The sequence below is a fragment of the Trachemys scripta genome, chromosome 17 (genome assembly GCF_013100865.1).
Source record: "Trachemys scripta elegans isolate TJP31775 chromosome 17, CAS_Tse_1.0, whole genome shotgun sequence".
Classification (NCBI taxonomy): Eukaryota; Metazoa; Chordata; order Testudines; family Emydidae; genus Trachemys; species Trachemys scripta.
Window position 1 is genome coordinate 1,178,388 of NC_048314.1, and position 16,848 is coordinate 1,195,235.

Genomic DNA, 16,848 nt, shown 5'->3' on the forward strand with positions numbered 1-16,848 from the left:
GCTCTGCCCCTCAATTCTCACCCACAGCCCCACTACTGTCCCAGCCCTGGGCTCCCTGCCCCCCCCCCCCCCGCTCGGCCGGTGCCCCTCAGTCCTGACCCGCAAGCCCCCCTGGTATCCCAGCCCTGGGCTCCCTGGCCCCCCATCTCTGCTGGTGCCCCTCAATCCTGACCCGCAGCCCCTCTGCTACTCCAGTTCTCGCGGTGGGCGGGGGGCAGGTGTTAGGATGCTGATGAATAGCCACAGGCACTAGGCTGAGGTCCCCCAATTTCATGTCACTTGTGATCCAAGGTGGATTTGATGTCTGGTCTCCATCCAGCAGGTGAAAGGCACCTAGGTCCAGAACCTCAAAGGTATTTTGGTACCTAACTCCCATTGGTTTCAATATCCTAAATCGGGGTGGGCAAAACTTTTGACCCGAAGGCCACCTTTGGGTATAGACATTGTATGGCAGGCCATGAATGCTCATGAAATTGGGGTTGGGGTGCGGGAGGGGGTGTGGGCTCCAGGGTGGGGCCAGAAATGAGGAGTTCAATGTGCGGGAGGGGGCTCCGGGCTGGGGTGGGAGAGTGGGGTGTAGGAGGGGGTGAGGGCTCCGGCTGGGGGTGTGGGGTGGGGCTGAGGATTTCTTTCTTTAATTTCTTTATGGAGATATCCCATCTCCTAGAACTGGAAGGGACCTTGAAAGGTCATCGAGTCCAGCCCCCTGCCTTTACTAGCAGGACCAAGTACTGATTTTGCCCCAGATCCCTCAGTGGCCCCCTCAAGGATTGAACTCACAGCCCTGGGTTTAGCAGGCCAATGCTCAAACCACTGAGCTATCCCTCCCCCCCAATGAGGATGAGGGGTTTGGGGTGCAGGAGGGTGCTCTGGGTTGGGACCGAGGGGTTTGGAGGGCAGGAGGGGGATAAGGGCAGGGGGTTGGGGCACAGAGGGGTGGCTCAGGGGTGTAGACTCCAGGCAGCACTTACCTCAAGCAGCTCCTGGAAGCAGCAGCATGTCCCCACTCCGGCTCCTGCACGGCCAGGCGGTTCTGTGTGGTGCCCCATCCGCAGACGCCGCCCCTGCAGCTCCCATTGGCCGTGGTTCCCAGCAAATGGGAGCTGCGGAGGCGGCGCTTGGGGTGGGGGCGACGTGCAGAGCCCCCTGGCTGCCCCTACGCGTAGGAGCCAGAGGGGGGCCATGCTGCTGCTTCCGGGAGCCGCTAGAAGTGGCCCCTGACCCTGCTCCCCGGCTGGAGCGCAGGAGCGGGGATGCGACCTGTGGGCCATAGTTTGCTCACCCCTGTCCTAAATATTTCTGAGGGTCTGGGCCCTGCTCCCCTAAGCTGCCCGCCTGCTAGGCCAGGATGCCCTGGCGTTGAGATGCTTGGCTTGTGTCTCGTCTCCTGCTCCCTGGGTGCTGTTAGTCCAGGGAGGTCAGTGGGGACCCAGTGGGAGTGTGTGCAGTGGGGAGCGATCTCAGTAAATGGGTAAAATGGAGCAGTTTGACCCCCAAGAAACTGAGCAAAGTCTGTGCTGATTGGATGGATCCTACAGGAAGTGGGGGGCAGAAAACCGCCCTGAACCTCATGGTCTCCTGTGTTTTTTGTCTTGTCCTCAGTGGGTGCTGGCCTTCGAGATCTTCATCCCCTTGGTCCTCTTCTTCATCCTCCTGGGGCTGCGGCAGAAGAAGCCCACCATCCCCGTGAAGGAAGGTGAGTGTGGGCCGTGGGGAAGGTGCCGGCACGCTCTGGAGGGCAATGCCCTGTCTTCTCGGGGCGGCGGGTGGGAGAGAAGTGGAGGGCCTGGGGGGTAAGACAGGGGAATACCCCCCAGTGATAGCACAGACCCCCAGCCGTCGCCTCCCTCTCAGCCAAGCAGATTCTTCCTTTAGAGAACACTCCTGGGGAGGGCTCGGGCACTGGGCAGGGAGGGGGCTCACTGGGAGGCCCGGTGGGGATGAGCGGGGGTCAGTGTGTGCCGGCCCAGTGGGAGGGTCTGGTGGTCGAGGCTCTGGGGCCAGAGGCTGCAGGGATCCGGAAGGCGGGATGTTCCTCCAGTGGTCACCCTGTCAGTGCGGCTGCAGCAGGGGGTGGGGGCGCAGTGTAGAGACAAAGGAGCGGAGCGGGGGCATGTGCAAGCGGGTCCCTCGGCAGCTCCCCCCACTGCTCCTTGGGGCAGCTCACAGCCCCACCCTTCTGGTAACCCACTTCCCTGCAGCAGCCTGGCCAATTGGCTATCTCCCAGCCCCCTCCCTGCACCGCCTCGTGTCCCGCAGGGGCCAGCAGGCTGGAGGGGCCTCTGCCAGCCCATCCCAGCTGCTCCCTGGGCTGAGATGCATCGCTGTACGCTTGGGAAAGCAAGGCCAAGAGCCTGGCACAGGGAGGGTGGCTCCTGGGGGTGAGTCCCCTTCCCCAGGGCTGCTGGCTGGCTCCCCTCGCTCAGGGTGGGTGTTGGATTCCCCTCCAGCCCCATATGTGAGCTCAGGGGGTGCCAGAGGGACTATGGGGGGGGCCTCATCAGAGTGGGAGGCCCAGAGGCTCTGCTTGCTCTTGGCCACAGAGAGGGGCAGAGAGATGGGTGCTGGGAGGGGGTCAGCCCCCTCGCTGACTGAGGGGAGCAGAGTTCCCAGCTGGCCTGCCGGCAGGAGCCCCACTCGCTGGGACCCGTCTCCAGCGGCTGGGCATGGGCTGGCTCCTAATTGGATCTGGGTGGGTGGCTGGAAATGAGCAGCCTGGATTAGCTGCCGCTGGCTGGCTGTGCCCAGAGCTCCCCTCTGCCGCCCGGACCCGGGCAGCCTGGGCCTCCTCACCCGTCGGGGGCGGGGCATAACGGACAGCCCCCCCCCAGCGCTGAGACCTCCCGTGGGCCTTCCCGCACACACCACCTCCCGCTGCCCGCCCAGGACAGTCCGAGACCGGCTCAGCTGCATGCAGCACAAAGGGGTCTGGATCCCCCAGATGTCCTAGCCACACACAGGGGAGTGCAGCAACTCGGGCAGGCCAGGGCGTGTGGCTGCTCGCACCGGCCTAGGCTAACCCAGCCGCTCCCCCCCTGTGCCGCTCACCTGGGCTAACCTGGCAGTGCAGTTGGACCATGCAATTCCGGCCAGCTCTTCCCAGGGGCAGAGCTGGTGCCCGGGGGCTTCCCAGCCCCTGCCTGAGTCCAGTGAGCCTTGTAAAGTGGCTGCATTGTCCACAGCTCCAATCCCCCAGGGCTGGTGCATTGAAGGAGCAGCCCCTATGGATGAGAGCTGCCGGGGCCCCCTATAGAAAAACAGAGCTCCAGCAGATTCCCCCTTCCAATAAGAATCCAGGGCTCTCCCCTGGGCTGGCCGGGGATGCCAGGGCAGCTCCTCACAGGCCCTGCCATTCCAGCCGGATGAGGGTGGAGACTGGCATGCAGGGACAGGAATTGCCAGCCCAGGTTTTATCATTGTTACGTTAGCGTCTAGACTCCCCGAATGCCATTGGGACCCCATTGCGCCAGGCGCTGCACAGACCTAGCGCCCCGTCTGAATAGACCGAGGGGAAACTGAGGTGAAAGGGTCAGGCCGCAGGTCAATGGCAAACCCAAGAACTGAACCTGGTCCTGATTCCTAGTCCGGTGCCCTAGCCACTAGGCTGTGCTGCCTGCCTGGCTCATAGCAGGGCTCCCTCGGGGCCAGCATCTGTTGGTGTGAGCGGCCAGCTCCCATAGGAAGGGGCAGGAGACCCCGCAGCCCCCAGGGGAAGTCCTTCCTTGCCCCATTGTCAGGCTGGTAGGTGCCTTGATGCAGGGGTTGGCACCCCTGCCAGGGGAGGAGGCTGGGGGAGAGGGAGGGAAGCTGGCGGAAACTGGCTGCAGAATCAGGCGCCAGCCAAGAACCCCAGGATGGACGGTGTGTTCCAGCGGGCTCTGCTCCTCGCTATTCCAGCCCCCCACCCCCTCCAGGCCCCCACCCCACGTCCCCAGCAGAGAGCTCAGCCCCTGGCCGCTGCCTGGGGAAATGAAGCAGCTTCGCTAGGGCTTGATGGGGGTTGGGCGGGCGGGGAGGAGAGAGGGGTGGGGCAGAGTGTAAGGGGCACTGGGACACATCAGTGCGGTGCCCTGGCTCTCTGGGAGTGGGGCAGGCCATGGCCGAGGGTAACGGTGTCCTGAGCCTGTTTCAGCCATCCCTGCACGTGGAGAGCCATTGGCACTGGCGAGGAGGCACGCCCGGCCAGGCTGTGACTGCCCGCGAGCCGGGGCCCCCATCTCTGACCTGTGCTCTTTGTTTTGTTTTTCTCTCACACACGTTCTCTTTTTCTTTCCCCATCATCACTCCCCTGTCTGCCTCTCCTCCACGCTGCCACTGCATGCTCCAGTCTGTAAGTTGTCGGTTGGGTTGGCGCTCCCGCTCTCCCCTTTGGCAAAGCATTCTGGGAAACGGCGGCCATGGTGGCCCGGCTTTCTTGGCTGCTTTGACTAACACATTTACTTAACCCGAGCCTTCATCCCTCCTCCTCCTCCTCCTCCTCGCACCCCCGTGGGGACGGGTGAAAAGGAACCTGCCCAGAGTACCACAGCCACAGGCTCCATTCTGGGTTGTGCCATAGACCCACCATCTTTCCTGGAGTCCCCCAGTGCCGCGGTCAGCCCAGGCTCCTGACTCGGCCACAATTCTCATTCCCTGCTCCTTCCCCTCCTCTCTGTCTCGTGGCCGGGCCCCTTCCTGAGTTTAACAGTCGCTGCTGAGCTTGGCTGGGTCAAACAGGTTCTGTCCATTGGGTCATGGGCTCTGCAGGGGTTAAAGGAGGGGCCCAGCTGTGGAGGAGGGGAGCAGTGAGGGAGAGACTGGTCCCCCTTCCCCCCCCTCCAGCCCCATTGTGTTCCCCCTTGGGGCAAACTGTGCTCTAACCCGGGTAAGAAGCAGTGCACTATTCCTGTCTCTCGCATTTCCTTGTGTGTCTGTGGGGAGGAGCTGGAGACCCCTCGCTGGGTTCATCTACACCGTGGCAGTGGCTGCCGTGGGGGACCTGGTAACCGCACGGTTGTTCCCGGCGTGCGGATAGCACGGCCAGAGCTGACCTGTGCGAGACAGTGTCCTGGGGCGGTGTGCCAGCCTGCTCTATGCCAGGTGCCGGGATGGGGGGAGGCCACCAACGCTGGAAGATTGAACCCCAGTGGAATCACACCTGAGGACAATTGTGTTGTAACTGGGACCTCGATAGCATTGCTTTTATAGTGGGGATGGGGCCTGTGTGCGTGTGGGTGTGTGCATGTGTGTGTACGTACATGGATGGGTGGGCAGGCGAGAGTGTGTGTGTGTGTGTGTGTCTCTCTCTCTCTCTCCAAGAGGTAAAATACTTGTTTTTTTTTTTTTTTTTAAACTTGTTCCAAGGCACGTTGGGTCTGGCCTAGGCTGTTCTGACCCAGTGCCGGTGCAAGTGGGTTTAACCCCCAGGGTTGAGCTGGGCTGTTTCAGGGGGGAAGCCAGGGCCCTCTCCCCCATAGTTTGCCCATTATTTCCTCTGCAGTGCAAAGCCCCTTTCCGATTCTCCCCTCGGGCTCCCTGAGCTGCTGTAAGCTGGAGATGACTCTGTCCCTGATCCCCATCGCCCCAGCCTGCCGCGGGCTGGTGTCTGGTGTCCCATCTGGTTCGCTGCTTTGCCCCACAGCCTTATTGAATCCCAGTCTGTCCTGAGGCTCACGGATCTGCATCCATGTGTGTCTCTTCACCAGTCCCTGCCTCTCTGCAGTGCCGTTAGGAACACAGCCCTAGCTCCACCGTGGGGGTGGGGCGGGAGGGGGGCTTTAGAGCCACTCTTGACTCTAACCACATTAGTGAACAGAAGCCAGGAGTTAGGGTTTATTATTTAAATTGTCTGAACAGTTGGCGACGGAGCCCTGTCTCTGCTGCTCCAGGCCCGGGTTCAGGACTGGAGTAGCTGGGCCAGCCCCAGTTCCCACGGCCCCTCCAGTGGGAGTTCGCTGCTGAATAACTGAGCAGCAGGACAATGTGACGTCCCGATGAGTGACTGGGGATGGAGGGGACTCGCCGTCCGATCCCATCTCCCCACCCCGCCCACCACACAGGGTGCCTGGAGCTGGGAGGGGGCTCTCCCCCAGACCCCATCTCCCCCCACCACACACCTCAGCTCAGATGGGAGGCCCCGTCCCCCCCAACATTGGCATACAGGGGAGGGGGCTCACTGCCAGGGCTCACCCTGCTCTTTGTGAGCACAGAGATGGGATTATTAGCAGCTCTTGGTCGCTAGAACAGTCCCCTCTGGATCCCAGCCCGGTTTCCTCGCCCCTCCGGTGCCTCTGCTCCTGCTTGCCAGTCGCCCCAGCACCCTTGGAGGTGGGTGCTTCCATTCCACCTGTGGCCGGCCCAGAAGCAGTGGGGCCATGCCGTGGGCATGACAGCCAAGCCCAGCTGCGTCCCTGGTGGCATCCGTGGGCTCACCGCCCTCCCCTACCTGAGGCACGTTAGCTGACACCAACCGCATGCTGGTTCTGCTATTTTAATTTGGAATATTTGGCTCGTTATGGGAACAGCGATCGCACGAGACAGGAACCTGGGGAGATGCACCATCGGGGCTGGGGGATGGCCCAAAGTGGGCAAAGGCTGTGTCTTTGCTAGTCGCGGCTGACGGTGGAGCTATAGGGAAAGGTCGCTTGTTAACATCCTCACCCCCCTTCACACGTTCTCATCCCAGCGGCCGCCTCCTCCCTGCCTCACCAATTCTGCTTCCTAATAAAACTCCCATGTTTCGCCTCGGCCAGCCATAGATTTAGGGAGCCGGGCAGGGGCGCGGCCCATTCAAAAGTGCCCCAGGGGCTTCTAGCACCGGCTGCTCTCACCCTGGGCCCCGTTCACCCCCCTCCTTTCTGAAAATCAACCCTACATCTGAGATTCGCTACCGGGCTGATCAGAGCAGCCGCTGGGTTTGCAGCTTCCCCGGGGGCCCCCCTGCTTCCTGGGAGCTGGGGGCTTGGGGAGTGCTCAGGGCAGCGAGGGGTGGCAGGCCCCTGCAGCCTGGACCCAGGGGGCTTTAAAAGTGCCCCAGGGAACTGGAGATGAGCGTAGCGCCCCACACAGCTGTGGGGTCTGGCCCCACGACAGAACGGCCCTGTGGTGGGACCAGCTGCCCCATGCAGGGTCCTGGTGAGAAAGGAGGACTGGCTCCTGGATGCCGGCCGGGGAGACCCACTGGGCACCTCACAGAGGCTAACATGACAGAGCGGGGCTCCGTGACCTCTGACCTTTACCCTCTGACCTTCCACTTGGAGATAACGTACTAGCCAATAATCGTACTGATCCAACACTCATGCTTCTCTTTGAACTGGGTGTCTGTCTCCCCTGCACCTGTCCCCCCCTTCCCTGTCCCCCTATATCTTTCCTCTCTCTCTCGTACTGTCTCTCTCCCTCTCCAGCTTTCTACACAGCAGCCCCGCTCACTTCGGCTGGGATCCTGCCGGTGATGCAGTCCTTATGTCCCGATGGCCAGAGAGATGAGTTTGGATTCCTGCAGTATTCTAATTCCACGTGAGTCCGTCCCTTTCCTTGACGGCTTGTCTGTTTGCCTTGGGTCCGCTTTGCGCGCAGGTGCGCGTCCAGACACATGCCCTCTCCCTTGCTCATGCTGGCTGTGTACGGGTTTACAAGGACACGGAAATGGCTGCAGGTGGGAGAGGAAAAGGTTAAAGCATGGCATGGGCAAGTCACTTCCCCTCATGTGCCTGTTTCCCCATCTATAAAGCAACGCCGATAATACCCGCCGGCAGGATTATTTAGTTCCTCTTTCTAAGTCCCCAGATTCCTAGCCTGACAGCCCTGCAGAAATGCGGAGTTGTTCATCGGGACTGAAACCCCGATTTATTTTTCACCCTCTACTGCTGTTTGTTCCCTGGGTGCCCACCTCTCCTCGGAGAAGATGAAAATAGACCCACCGCTTTCCGTTCCTGGCCTGCGTGCGCCGGCACAGCCCTGGGGCTAGTGCTTGAGTCCAGGCGCGTTCCTGGCCCATGACGGCCTTCGCTTTTTGGGTTGGATCGGTTTTGAGTTGTGAACTGCCCACCATTCGCCGTCCTCGGGGTTTGGGTTTGTCCAGGAGCCTGGGAATACAGTGGGGAGGGGACCCGCTCGCCACGTCCCCGATTCATGCCGGGTGTCTGACAAGGGGAAGAGCCAGTTCTCTGTAGACTTGTCCTTTCTGAGCGGCTCCCAGCAGGATGAAATCCCTCCCTCCCTTTGGGATCCGTGCAGCTGAGCCATCGCTCCCTGGACGCGGCTACGGCTCTCGCCTGCCTCCATTCATTTCCTTGGCCAGAATTCCCCAGTGCCCACCTTGCCCAGATCAGACAGGGCCATGCCCCCTGCTCGAACCTCTCGTCAGTGCTGCTTGGCTGGCTTGGCCTTGTGCTGGGAGCAGAGAGCAGTGTTGTTGCTCTGCGAGGGCTGGCGGGTGGTCTGGGGGAGCAGGCGGGCCTCCAGCGATGGTGCTGGAGCGCTGAGCTCCACGTGGGCCCATGGCAGCTGGCTGGCTTCACTTGCTGACTCAAAGGCTTGGCTGAATTTGAGATGAGCTCTGCCGCCCAGCAAATCCCAGCCCCACAGTGTCCGGCAGGGACAGGGTTAAGGGGCAGGCAGGGAGCTGTCCTGGGGGTGTGCAGGGAGGCTGACCCCTTGATGGGAGGTGGGATCTCCCTTGAAGACACACCTGCTCCACCAATGACCCTCACCCTGGCAGCCCGTTTGCTTTCCTCCCTGCTAGTCATCAGCCTGGCCAGTGCCTGGCGGGGGCACTGCCCCCCAGGTGCCCCCTCTCACAGGCCATCCTTGGTTGTGCTAAGGCCCCTCCTCTCCGCTCTCCCCCAGCGTGACCCAGCTCCTGGAGCGGCTCAATGAGGTGGTGGAAGAGAGCAACCTGTTTGACCCGAATCACCCTGGGCTGGAGGAGGAGCTGGAGTCCCTGCGGCGGCAGCTGGAGTCGCTCAGCAACAGCGAGCCCAGCTCCATGGAGACCCACTTCGACAGCCGGGCAGGTAGGGACGAGGCCACGGGCCTAGCCCGCCCCCACTGATGAGTCACCACCATCCCCGGGGCAGCTGGCTGGGCTGTGGCAGGCCTGGGGCTCGGGTCCAGGCGGGGATCTGGCAGCGGGAGCTGGGTGAACCCTGGGAAATAGCAGCATTGCCATTCGCAGAGCCGTCATGGGGATGGCCCCGCGGCACGGAGTCCAGGTCCCTGTCTGGGTGGCTCGGAGCCTCCCCACAGCTCAGGGCCCATTTCTGCAGCGCTGTCATTGCATCCCGGTGCGGGGAGCCGCCTACAGTTTGGGGCAGGGATGCAGCCGTCTCTGGATCGTTTTGTGTCTCCCGCTCTTGGGTGTGAGCAGGGAGGGCTGGGCGGGGGGGAGCCCCACTCTGCCAGCCGCACTGCCAGGCTCCCTTGGCTGCTGCCGACCTGAGCTGTGGCCCAACACTTGGGCTTCTCCCATTGTGCTCTCTGGGGCCTGGTTGTGGGGTCTGGAGCCTGAGCGAGAGCTTGAGGGGCTGTAGTGGTGGCAGCAAAGCCGTGGGACAGGGTCCGCCGAGCGGATTGTCATGTGCCCACAGCAGGTCTGGAAGGGTGACCTTTAAACCTATGGGGCAAATTGGGGCCTTGCTGGTGTTTTGCCAGGCCTTGAGCACCGGCAGTTAACGTGCTGGCGTCCACTCCTTCCCCCCTCCACCTCCGGACCTGGGGCACTTCTCCCTGAGACCTGTTTGACTGACCCAGCGCCGCTCCCCTCCGGAGCCTTCCCCAGGTCAGTCTGGCCCCTTGGGCTGGACAAACCACGGGCAGCTAAACCTCCTCTCACAGATCAGCCTCTGTCCCCGCGGTGGCGTCCCGGTCGCTGGCTTCTCATGGGGGCTGTCACAGCTGCTGTCGAGGAGACACGACTCGTTCTTCGTGCCCGGGGGCTGGTCACATAAGCCACGTGGGGTTGTGTCTATGTCCCCTGCTCAAACAGAGTTAGACGGGCCGAGGGCTCACCCCAGTGCCCGAGGCTCGTACCCGCCCTGCGGCCGTTCCAGGGAACGTTTCACTTGCACAGAGCAAAGGAAAGGGGAACTGAGGATCCTTGTCTTGACAAAGCATCTCGGAGGCGCCTCCCTATGTGAGTGGCATGGTGCTACTGGGCTGTACCCGCCTCAGGCCCTGGTTCCCAGGTCCCTGGGGCATTGCTGCCTGCCCAGGCCAGGAGAACGAGGTGAGCTTAGTCCATGCATTGACTAACAAGGTGTAAAACCGCACCGAATGCAGGCAAGGATGACGGCGTTTATATTGGGATTGTTATTTATTAGGTGTATTACGGTAGCGCCGAGGCGTCCCAGCCACGGACCAGGACCCCATTGTGCTGGGGGGGCTGCGGACACAGAGCAGCTGGCATGCTCAATCCTAAAGGGGCGCCTAGAACTGGCCACGATCAGCGATTACCTTTTGAAAGGGGTTAAAGCCTAGGTGTGGGTTCAACCCCTGCTAGCTAGCATGTCTTAGAGCCCCACCAGCTCTCTTGGCGTGCCCAGCACGACCGGCTCTCAGGATTCAGCTCAGATGGGCCCAAGCGAGAAATCTCGCCCGCACAGCTGAGCAGTGCCCAGCCCTGGCCCACGTGTTCGGTGGAGGGCGGCACAAGCCTCTAACGTCGCGGTGTTTCTCTTGCTCCCCACCAGCGTCCGGCTTCACGTTGGGCTCCGCGGTGAAGAACCAGAGTGAACTTCATCGCTTCCTCACTCGGAACCTCTCCCTGCCCAATGAGACGGCCCAGCTGCTGCTAGGCTCCAACATCAACCTCAAGGAGGTAGGTGCCTGTACGGGGAACCCCACTCTGAGGAGCGCAGCCACACAGCCATGGGGCAGGAGGGCATGAAAGGACAGAAGGTTCGATCCCGCCAGGTGCTGAGTACCCACACCTGCCTGCCAACGGGAGTTGCCCTGGATGAGTCAGGCTCAGGCCTCCTCTCTGTCAGATGCTATCCAATGTCTGTGGTGGGCACACAGCACCCATCTAGCCAGCCGATGGCCATGGGCACCAGGGACGGGCAGGGGTTACGCATTGTGATCCCAGGGCCATGGCAGTGATACATGGCGCTTTCTCTCGCTTTCGGACCCCTGGCAAGGCTGAGAGCTTGTCGCAGATCACGGTGGTCACGTAATTTGTGAATTTGAATTGAGTCCGTGAGAGCTTGGAAATGGCTGGAAAGCCACATTTGAGTAGCCCCCAAACCGGGTGGCACTGCAAGTTGGCGCACGGGGTCCCAACGCCACTCCGGTTTGGGAGTGGCTGAATTGGTCTCGCCGTGGTGCAGTGGCTTGTTCACAGGCAGCCGGAGAGTCACAGACACTCCTTGGCCTCTTCCGGAGCCTTGCTCCCCGGCTTCCACCTCTGCTGCCTTGAGACTCATCTCTCCTTCATAGCTGCAGGCTGAGACCTCCTGCCCCATGGCTCTGTCCATGCCAACCAGATGAGCCGGACAGGAGACGGGCATGCCCCAGGAAGGAGCCCAGGGCTGGGAATCCAAGAGGTGTAGGAGAAGGGCTGGTTCTGCAGCAGCAGTGGAGAGGGCTCCCAGCAGCCAGCCTCCCTGCCCAGCACCGGCAGAGCTTCACTCAGCGATTTCTGCGTCCAACCCAGGAACGTCAGGCTGAGCTAGGGCAGGAGACACCTCGGCTTGTGTCAGGGTTTCCTCCCCACTCTGAACTCTGGGGTACAGATGTGGGGACCCGCATGAAAGCCCCTTAAGCTTATTTCTACCAGCTTAGGTTCAAACCTGGTACGCTGCCACCACCAAGTGATTTAACAAGAAACAGGGAAAGGGCCACTTGGAGTTCCTCTTCCCCCAAAATATCCCCCCAAGCCCCTACACCCCCTTTCCCGGGGAGGCTTGAGAATAATATCCTCACCAATCGGTTACAAAGTGATCAAAGACCCAAACCCCTGGGTCTTTGGACAATGGAAAAATCAGTCAGGTTCTTAAAAGAAGGATTTTATAAAAAAGAAAATGTAAAAATCATCTCTGTAAAATCAGGATGGAAAATAACTTTACAGAGTAATCAGATTAAAAGAGCCCAGAGGAACCCCCTCTAGCCTTAGTTTCAAAGTTGCAGCAAAACGGGGATAAACTTCCCTCTAGCAAAGGGAACATTCACAAGTTGAGAAAACAAAGATAAACTAACACGCCTTGCCTGGCTGTTACTTACAAGTTTGAAATATGAGAAACTTGTTCAGAAAGATTTGGAGAACATGGATTGATGTCTGGTCCCTCTTAGACCCAAGAGCGAACAACCCCCAAAACAAAGAGCACAAACAAAAGCCTCCCCCCAAGATTTGAAAGTATTTTGTCCCCTTATTGGTCCTTTGGGTCAGGTGTCAGCCAGGTTACCTGAGCTTCTTAACCCTTTACAGGTAAAAGGATTTTGGTGCCTCTGGCCAGGAGGGATTTTATAGTATTGTACACAGGAGGGCTGTTACCCTTCCCTTTATAGTTAGGACAGCTTGGTTTACAGATGGCCGACAATGGGCTCCTCCTCGTGCTCAGCCAGTCATTCTGACTGGTTACCTCCCCTCCCCTCCTAACGTCCAGTCTGAGTTTGCTGTGACAATGCGGTTCTGGCGGAACCCAACTGAGAGCGCCAACTCAGGACAAATTGCTTAAACAGGGCAGTTGCAGCCCAAGGCTGGGGTGTTTTCCACCTCTAAGGCAAACCAAACCAGCCAGACTAAGGGAACTTCGGTCTAACCCTACTGGCTAACCGCAAGTCTCTCATGCAATCTCCTTAGACACTCCAGTTTCCCAGTATAACCACCAGTGCCACTCGTACGGGGACAGATGGTTATGAAAACCAGTACCCAAGTAACAGAAAAAGGTTCTCCTGATCCCAAAGGACCAAGCCCCAGACCCAGGTCAATATACAAATCAGATCTTTCCCACAAATCACGCTGTTGCCAATCCTTCAGAATCTAAAATCTAAAGGTTTATTTATAAAAGGAAAAAGATAGAGATGAGAGTTAGAATTGGTTAAATGGAATCAATTACATACAGTAATGGCACAGTTCTTGGTTCAGGCTTGCAGCAGCGATGGAATAAACTGCAGGTTCAAATCAAGTCTCTGGAATACATCCCCCGCTGGGATGGGTCCTCAGTCCTCTGTTCAAAGCTTCAGTTTGTAGCAAAGTTCCTCCAGAGGTGTGAAGCAGGATTGAAGACCAGATGGAGATGAGGCATCAGCCTTATATAGTCTTTTCCAGGTGTAAGAATACCTCTTTGTTCTTACTGTGGAAAATTACAGCAAAATGGATTCTGGAGTCACATGGGCCAGTCCCTGCATACTTTGCTGAGTTACAAGGCGTATCTGCCTTCTCTCAATGGGTCCATTGTATAGCTGAGGTCCTTAATGGGCCATCAAGCAGGCTAGGCAGAGCTAATCTCAGCTTGTCTGGGATGTCACCCAGAAGCATAGCATAAGTTTGCCATACAGACAGTATAGAGCCAATATTCATAACTTCGACCACAAAACTGATACACACATATAGACAGCATAATCATAACCAGTAAACCATAACCTTGTCCTAGACACCCCATTTGACCCCCTTTATACAAGATTTGGGTGCCACTACAGGACCTTGGTTGCAACAATGATCTATACGGTCCCAGTTTATGTCAATAACGTCACATTTGCATCGCTTCAGGTTCCAGCCTTGGCCTTGGCCTGGTGGGTTAGACCCCCCCCCCCACCCCCCCAGGTCTCAGCAATCTCCTCCCATGGCCGTCCCTGCAGACGGTGATAATCTCTCCGCGTGCTCTCCCCTTGCAGGTCTATCGCCTGTTTTTCGGCTCCTCGCCCGCCTCGGCAGATGACGCCCACGAGAGACAGCCCTGGGACCGATTCAGCGCTGGGGAAAAGATTCTCCAGCTGGAGGTGTGGAGAGAGGTGTGGGTCGGGAGGTGGTGGGGGGAATGCAGGAGACGGCTTGAGCTGGGGCACGCTCTCTGAGGGAGATCCTGACACTGGAGCCAGGGGGATGGCGGGAGCAGAGGAAGGTTCATGGGGGCAGCGGAACGTCTGGGACGTCGCGGGCCCAGGAGTGCTGGAGCGGCCATTTATCGTCCTGTGCTCGCCGAATGGGCAGCTCTCCAGCCCAGGACACCTCTTGCTGCGTGGCTCTGCTGCCTGCCTGGGTCTCCAGCGAGTCCCCTGCTTCTGTCCTTACGCGGGGAGCCAGGACACCCCAGGGAGGCGGGGCCAGCCCTTATTTCAGCTTTGTAAGGGACTCCCAGAGGCACTAAAACCTGGGGAAAACAAAACCAACAAAACAAACGCTGGCCCCCTGCATGCCCTGCTTGGCTGTGGGTCTCGGAAAGGAAACAGCTGAGACTGTCTGGCTCGTGTCACTCATGAGCGCTGAGAGTCCCCTGCCCTGCTCTTGTCTGAGGGGCCAGGGAGAAGGCTGCGGGGAGGCGGAGGTGCGGGGGGACAGGAAGAGGGTCGGGGGCGTGGTGGGGCTGGGGAGGGACAGGAAGAGTACTGGCTGTGTGACAGTGTGGCTGGGTGTGGGGGGAAGGCTGTGTGGTGGTGTGACGGGGGGGACTGGCTGCCTTGGGGTTGGGAGGGAAGAGGGCTGGCTGCGTGGTCCTGGAGTTGGGGGTGGGGGGGGAGGAGGAAGAGGGCTGGCTGCAGTGTGGGGGGGAAAGAGGGCTGGGGGGAAGGCTGCGTGGCGGCTAGGGCTTGCTGGGCAGCACCGTCTCCCTGCCTGCCCCACACCAGCACGGTTCCTTTCCAGATTATCACAGTCGTCAGGTAGCTGCAGCCCAGAGCAGGTCCCTGCAGCACCCACCCCTCCGCTTCCTGCCGGCGTGTGGGTCACGTCAGCATCACGAACAGTACCAAAGCCAGTCCTGTTTGCTGGGCCTCTGGCCCTGCTGGGGGGGATTGGTTTCCCCTCTCGGCGATGGAGTGGGGAGTGGGCGTCCTGCGTTCCAGCCAGTGACAGCTGCCGAGACCCCTCTGCCCTCCCGGAACGAGCCGTGGTCAAGTGGCCTGAGCACGAGACTGGGAGCCCGGGGTTGGTTCCTGGCTCTGCTCCTGGCTCTGCCGTTGGCTCAGTGGGTCACTTCCCTGCCGTGCGCCTCTCGCCGGTAATGGCACAGCCGGGCTGGGGCTGGCTCATTCCCCGCGGGCTAGAGGCTGTGCCGGGGAGGGCTGCTTTCCCCCGGGAGTCCGAGCCCTGTGTTCCCACTGCGGCAGCATGTCTGTGCGGGTAGCGCGTCCTCCCACATCTAGCTGGCCCTACGCCCTGCCTGAGCCATCCCACGGCAGCGTCCGTCACAGGACCATGGCAAGGCGGGATTGGAAGGGACCTGGAGAGGTCACCTCATCCCGCCGGCCATGCTGAGGCGGGATTCTTGTACTCGTGTTGTATGGGGGGGATTTTCCCTGCCCCTCGCTCTGGAGGCGTGGGAGGCAGGGAGCTCTCCCCGAACTCGAGAGGCCCTTTGCAAAGGGCACTGGGCACCCTTCAGTACAGGGGCCGGGATTGGGGTACCCCATTGCACTGCCCTCAGGCTCTGGTCTCCTCAGTGCAGTCGTGGGATGGGGGCTGGCTACGGAGCCTTTCCCCCTGGCCCCGGTCTGGGCCGGTCCAGGGTCTCTTTCAGTCACTGCTACCCGCGGGCAGCCTGCGTGAAATGAGCTGGAAGGCTCGCGCTTCCCGCCCCCCCCCCCCCCCCCCGAGAAGGCTGCCCCAGAGGCTCACACAGGTGGGGGTCTCCTCTTTGGATACAGTTGGGGAAGATGGAGGTGTCTGGACCCACTGGACAGATCCCCCCCATCCCCCGCCAGGCACTCCTGACTGCTCCCTCCCCGCTTCAGCCGACGCTCCCAGTCCACAAGGATGTCTCCTTCCCCCTCAGCCCCTGCGGACATTTCCATGCCTGCTATGTCGCATCACCCTCTCCCTAAATCCCCATCCTGTCTCCCCTCCTTGAGCCCCCAGCTCTCCCTGAACCCCATCGCTCTTTTACATCTTTCCCCTCAGCCCCAGGCCCTCTCCTTCCATCGGCTGACGCCATATGCCCCATCCTATCCCTGTCCCCAGACTTCTCCGGCATCCCCTGCCCCTGAAGGTCTCCAGGGCCCATTCTCTGCCATCTCCCCTTCTCTGTGCCCCCAAAGTCCCCATGGGTCATGTCCCCCTTTCTACCCTTCTCCAAGCTCTCCTTGTACCTGCCCCAGTGGTCCCCTTTCCCCTGTCTCTCCTGAGGTCCCCTTGCCCCACGCCTGCTGCTGGCCAGGCCTCGAGGCTGAGGGAGCGAAGATGCTGGTGTTCTTCTCTGGCCCGCTAGAAGTTTGGGGGACATGTGGGCCTCTTGTCAGTGCCCCACGGGGCCTTCTTCATTCCACACCCTGCCAGGGATCTCGCCTCCTGCCGCAGTCCCCTCACCGCCTCTCCCCCCTGTTGGTTCCAGGAGAGCCTTCTGGGCGGGTGGAGGAACCTGGAAGATGGGCTGATCCACAGGGCTCTGCGCGACCCCAAGAGATCCACCCACAGGCAGGCCCTCCTGCACCTCCTGTCCCAGGCCCTGGGCCTGGCCGGCGCACCCTCCGAGGCCTCTGCTTCCTACAGCCCCCAGGCCTTTGTGAAGGAGATGGAGGTGAGGGGCTGTGAGCAATTGGGGGCAGGCTCCGGTGTGACGGCTGTGTGTATTCCCTAGCCCCATGCTGGAGGGGACTCATCCCCACGGGTTACGGGCCTCTGGCTGGGACTCCTGTGCCCAGAATGTCTCTGGCCGGGATTCCCCACCGCTCCAAATTGGACCATGGGGCTCTCTGGCTGGAGTCTCCGTCCTTCCCACG

At 60.5% G+C, this 16,848-nt stretch overlaps 1 protein-coding gene and 1 pseudogene across 4 annotated transcripts in view; one reads left to right on the forward strand and one right to left on the reverse strand.

Annotated features, from left to right (window-relative positions):
- LOC117867167 overlaps positions 1-16,848 on the reverse strand; it is a 658,956-nt pseudogene that overhangs the window by 315,579 nt on the left and 326,529 nt on the right.
- Positions 1-16,848, forward strand: part of ABCA2 (ATP binding cassette subfamily A member 2) — a 142,660-nt gene that overhangs the window by 55,313 nt on the left and 70,499 nt on the right. For 2 of the 4 annotated variants that reach the window (XM_034751979.1, XM_034751982.1), the window contains exons 2-8: positions 1,603-1,696; positions 4,328-4,330; positions 7,383-7,494; positions 8,827-8,993; positions 10,668-10,795; positions 13,810-13,914; positions 16,461-16,646. In XM_034751979.1, the coding sequence (XP_034607870.1) occupies positions 1,603-1,696; positions 4,328-4,330; positions 7,383-7,494; positions 8,827-8,993; positions 10,668-10,795; positions 13,810-13,914; positions 16,461-16,646 (795 nt within the window). The remainder of the gene's footprint in view (positions 1-1,602; positions 1,697-4,327; positions 4,331-7,382; positions 7,495-8,826; positions 8,994-10,667; positions 10,796-13,809; positions 13,915-16,460; positions 16,647-16,848) is intronic. The other 2 variants (XM_034751983.1, XM_034751981.1) reach the window with 2 other exon arrangements.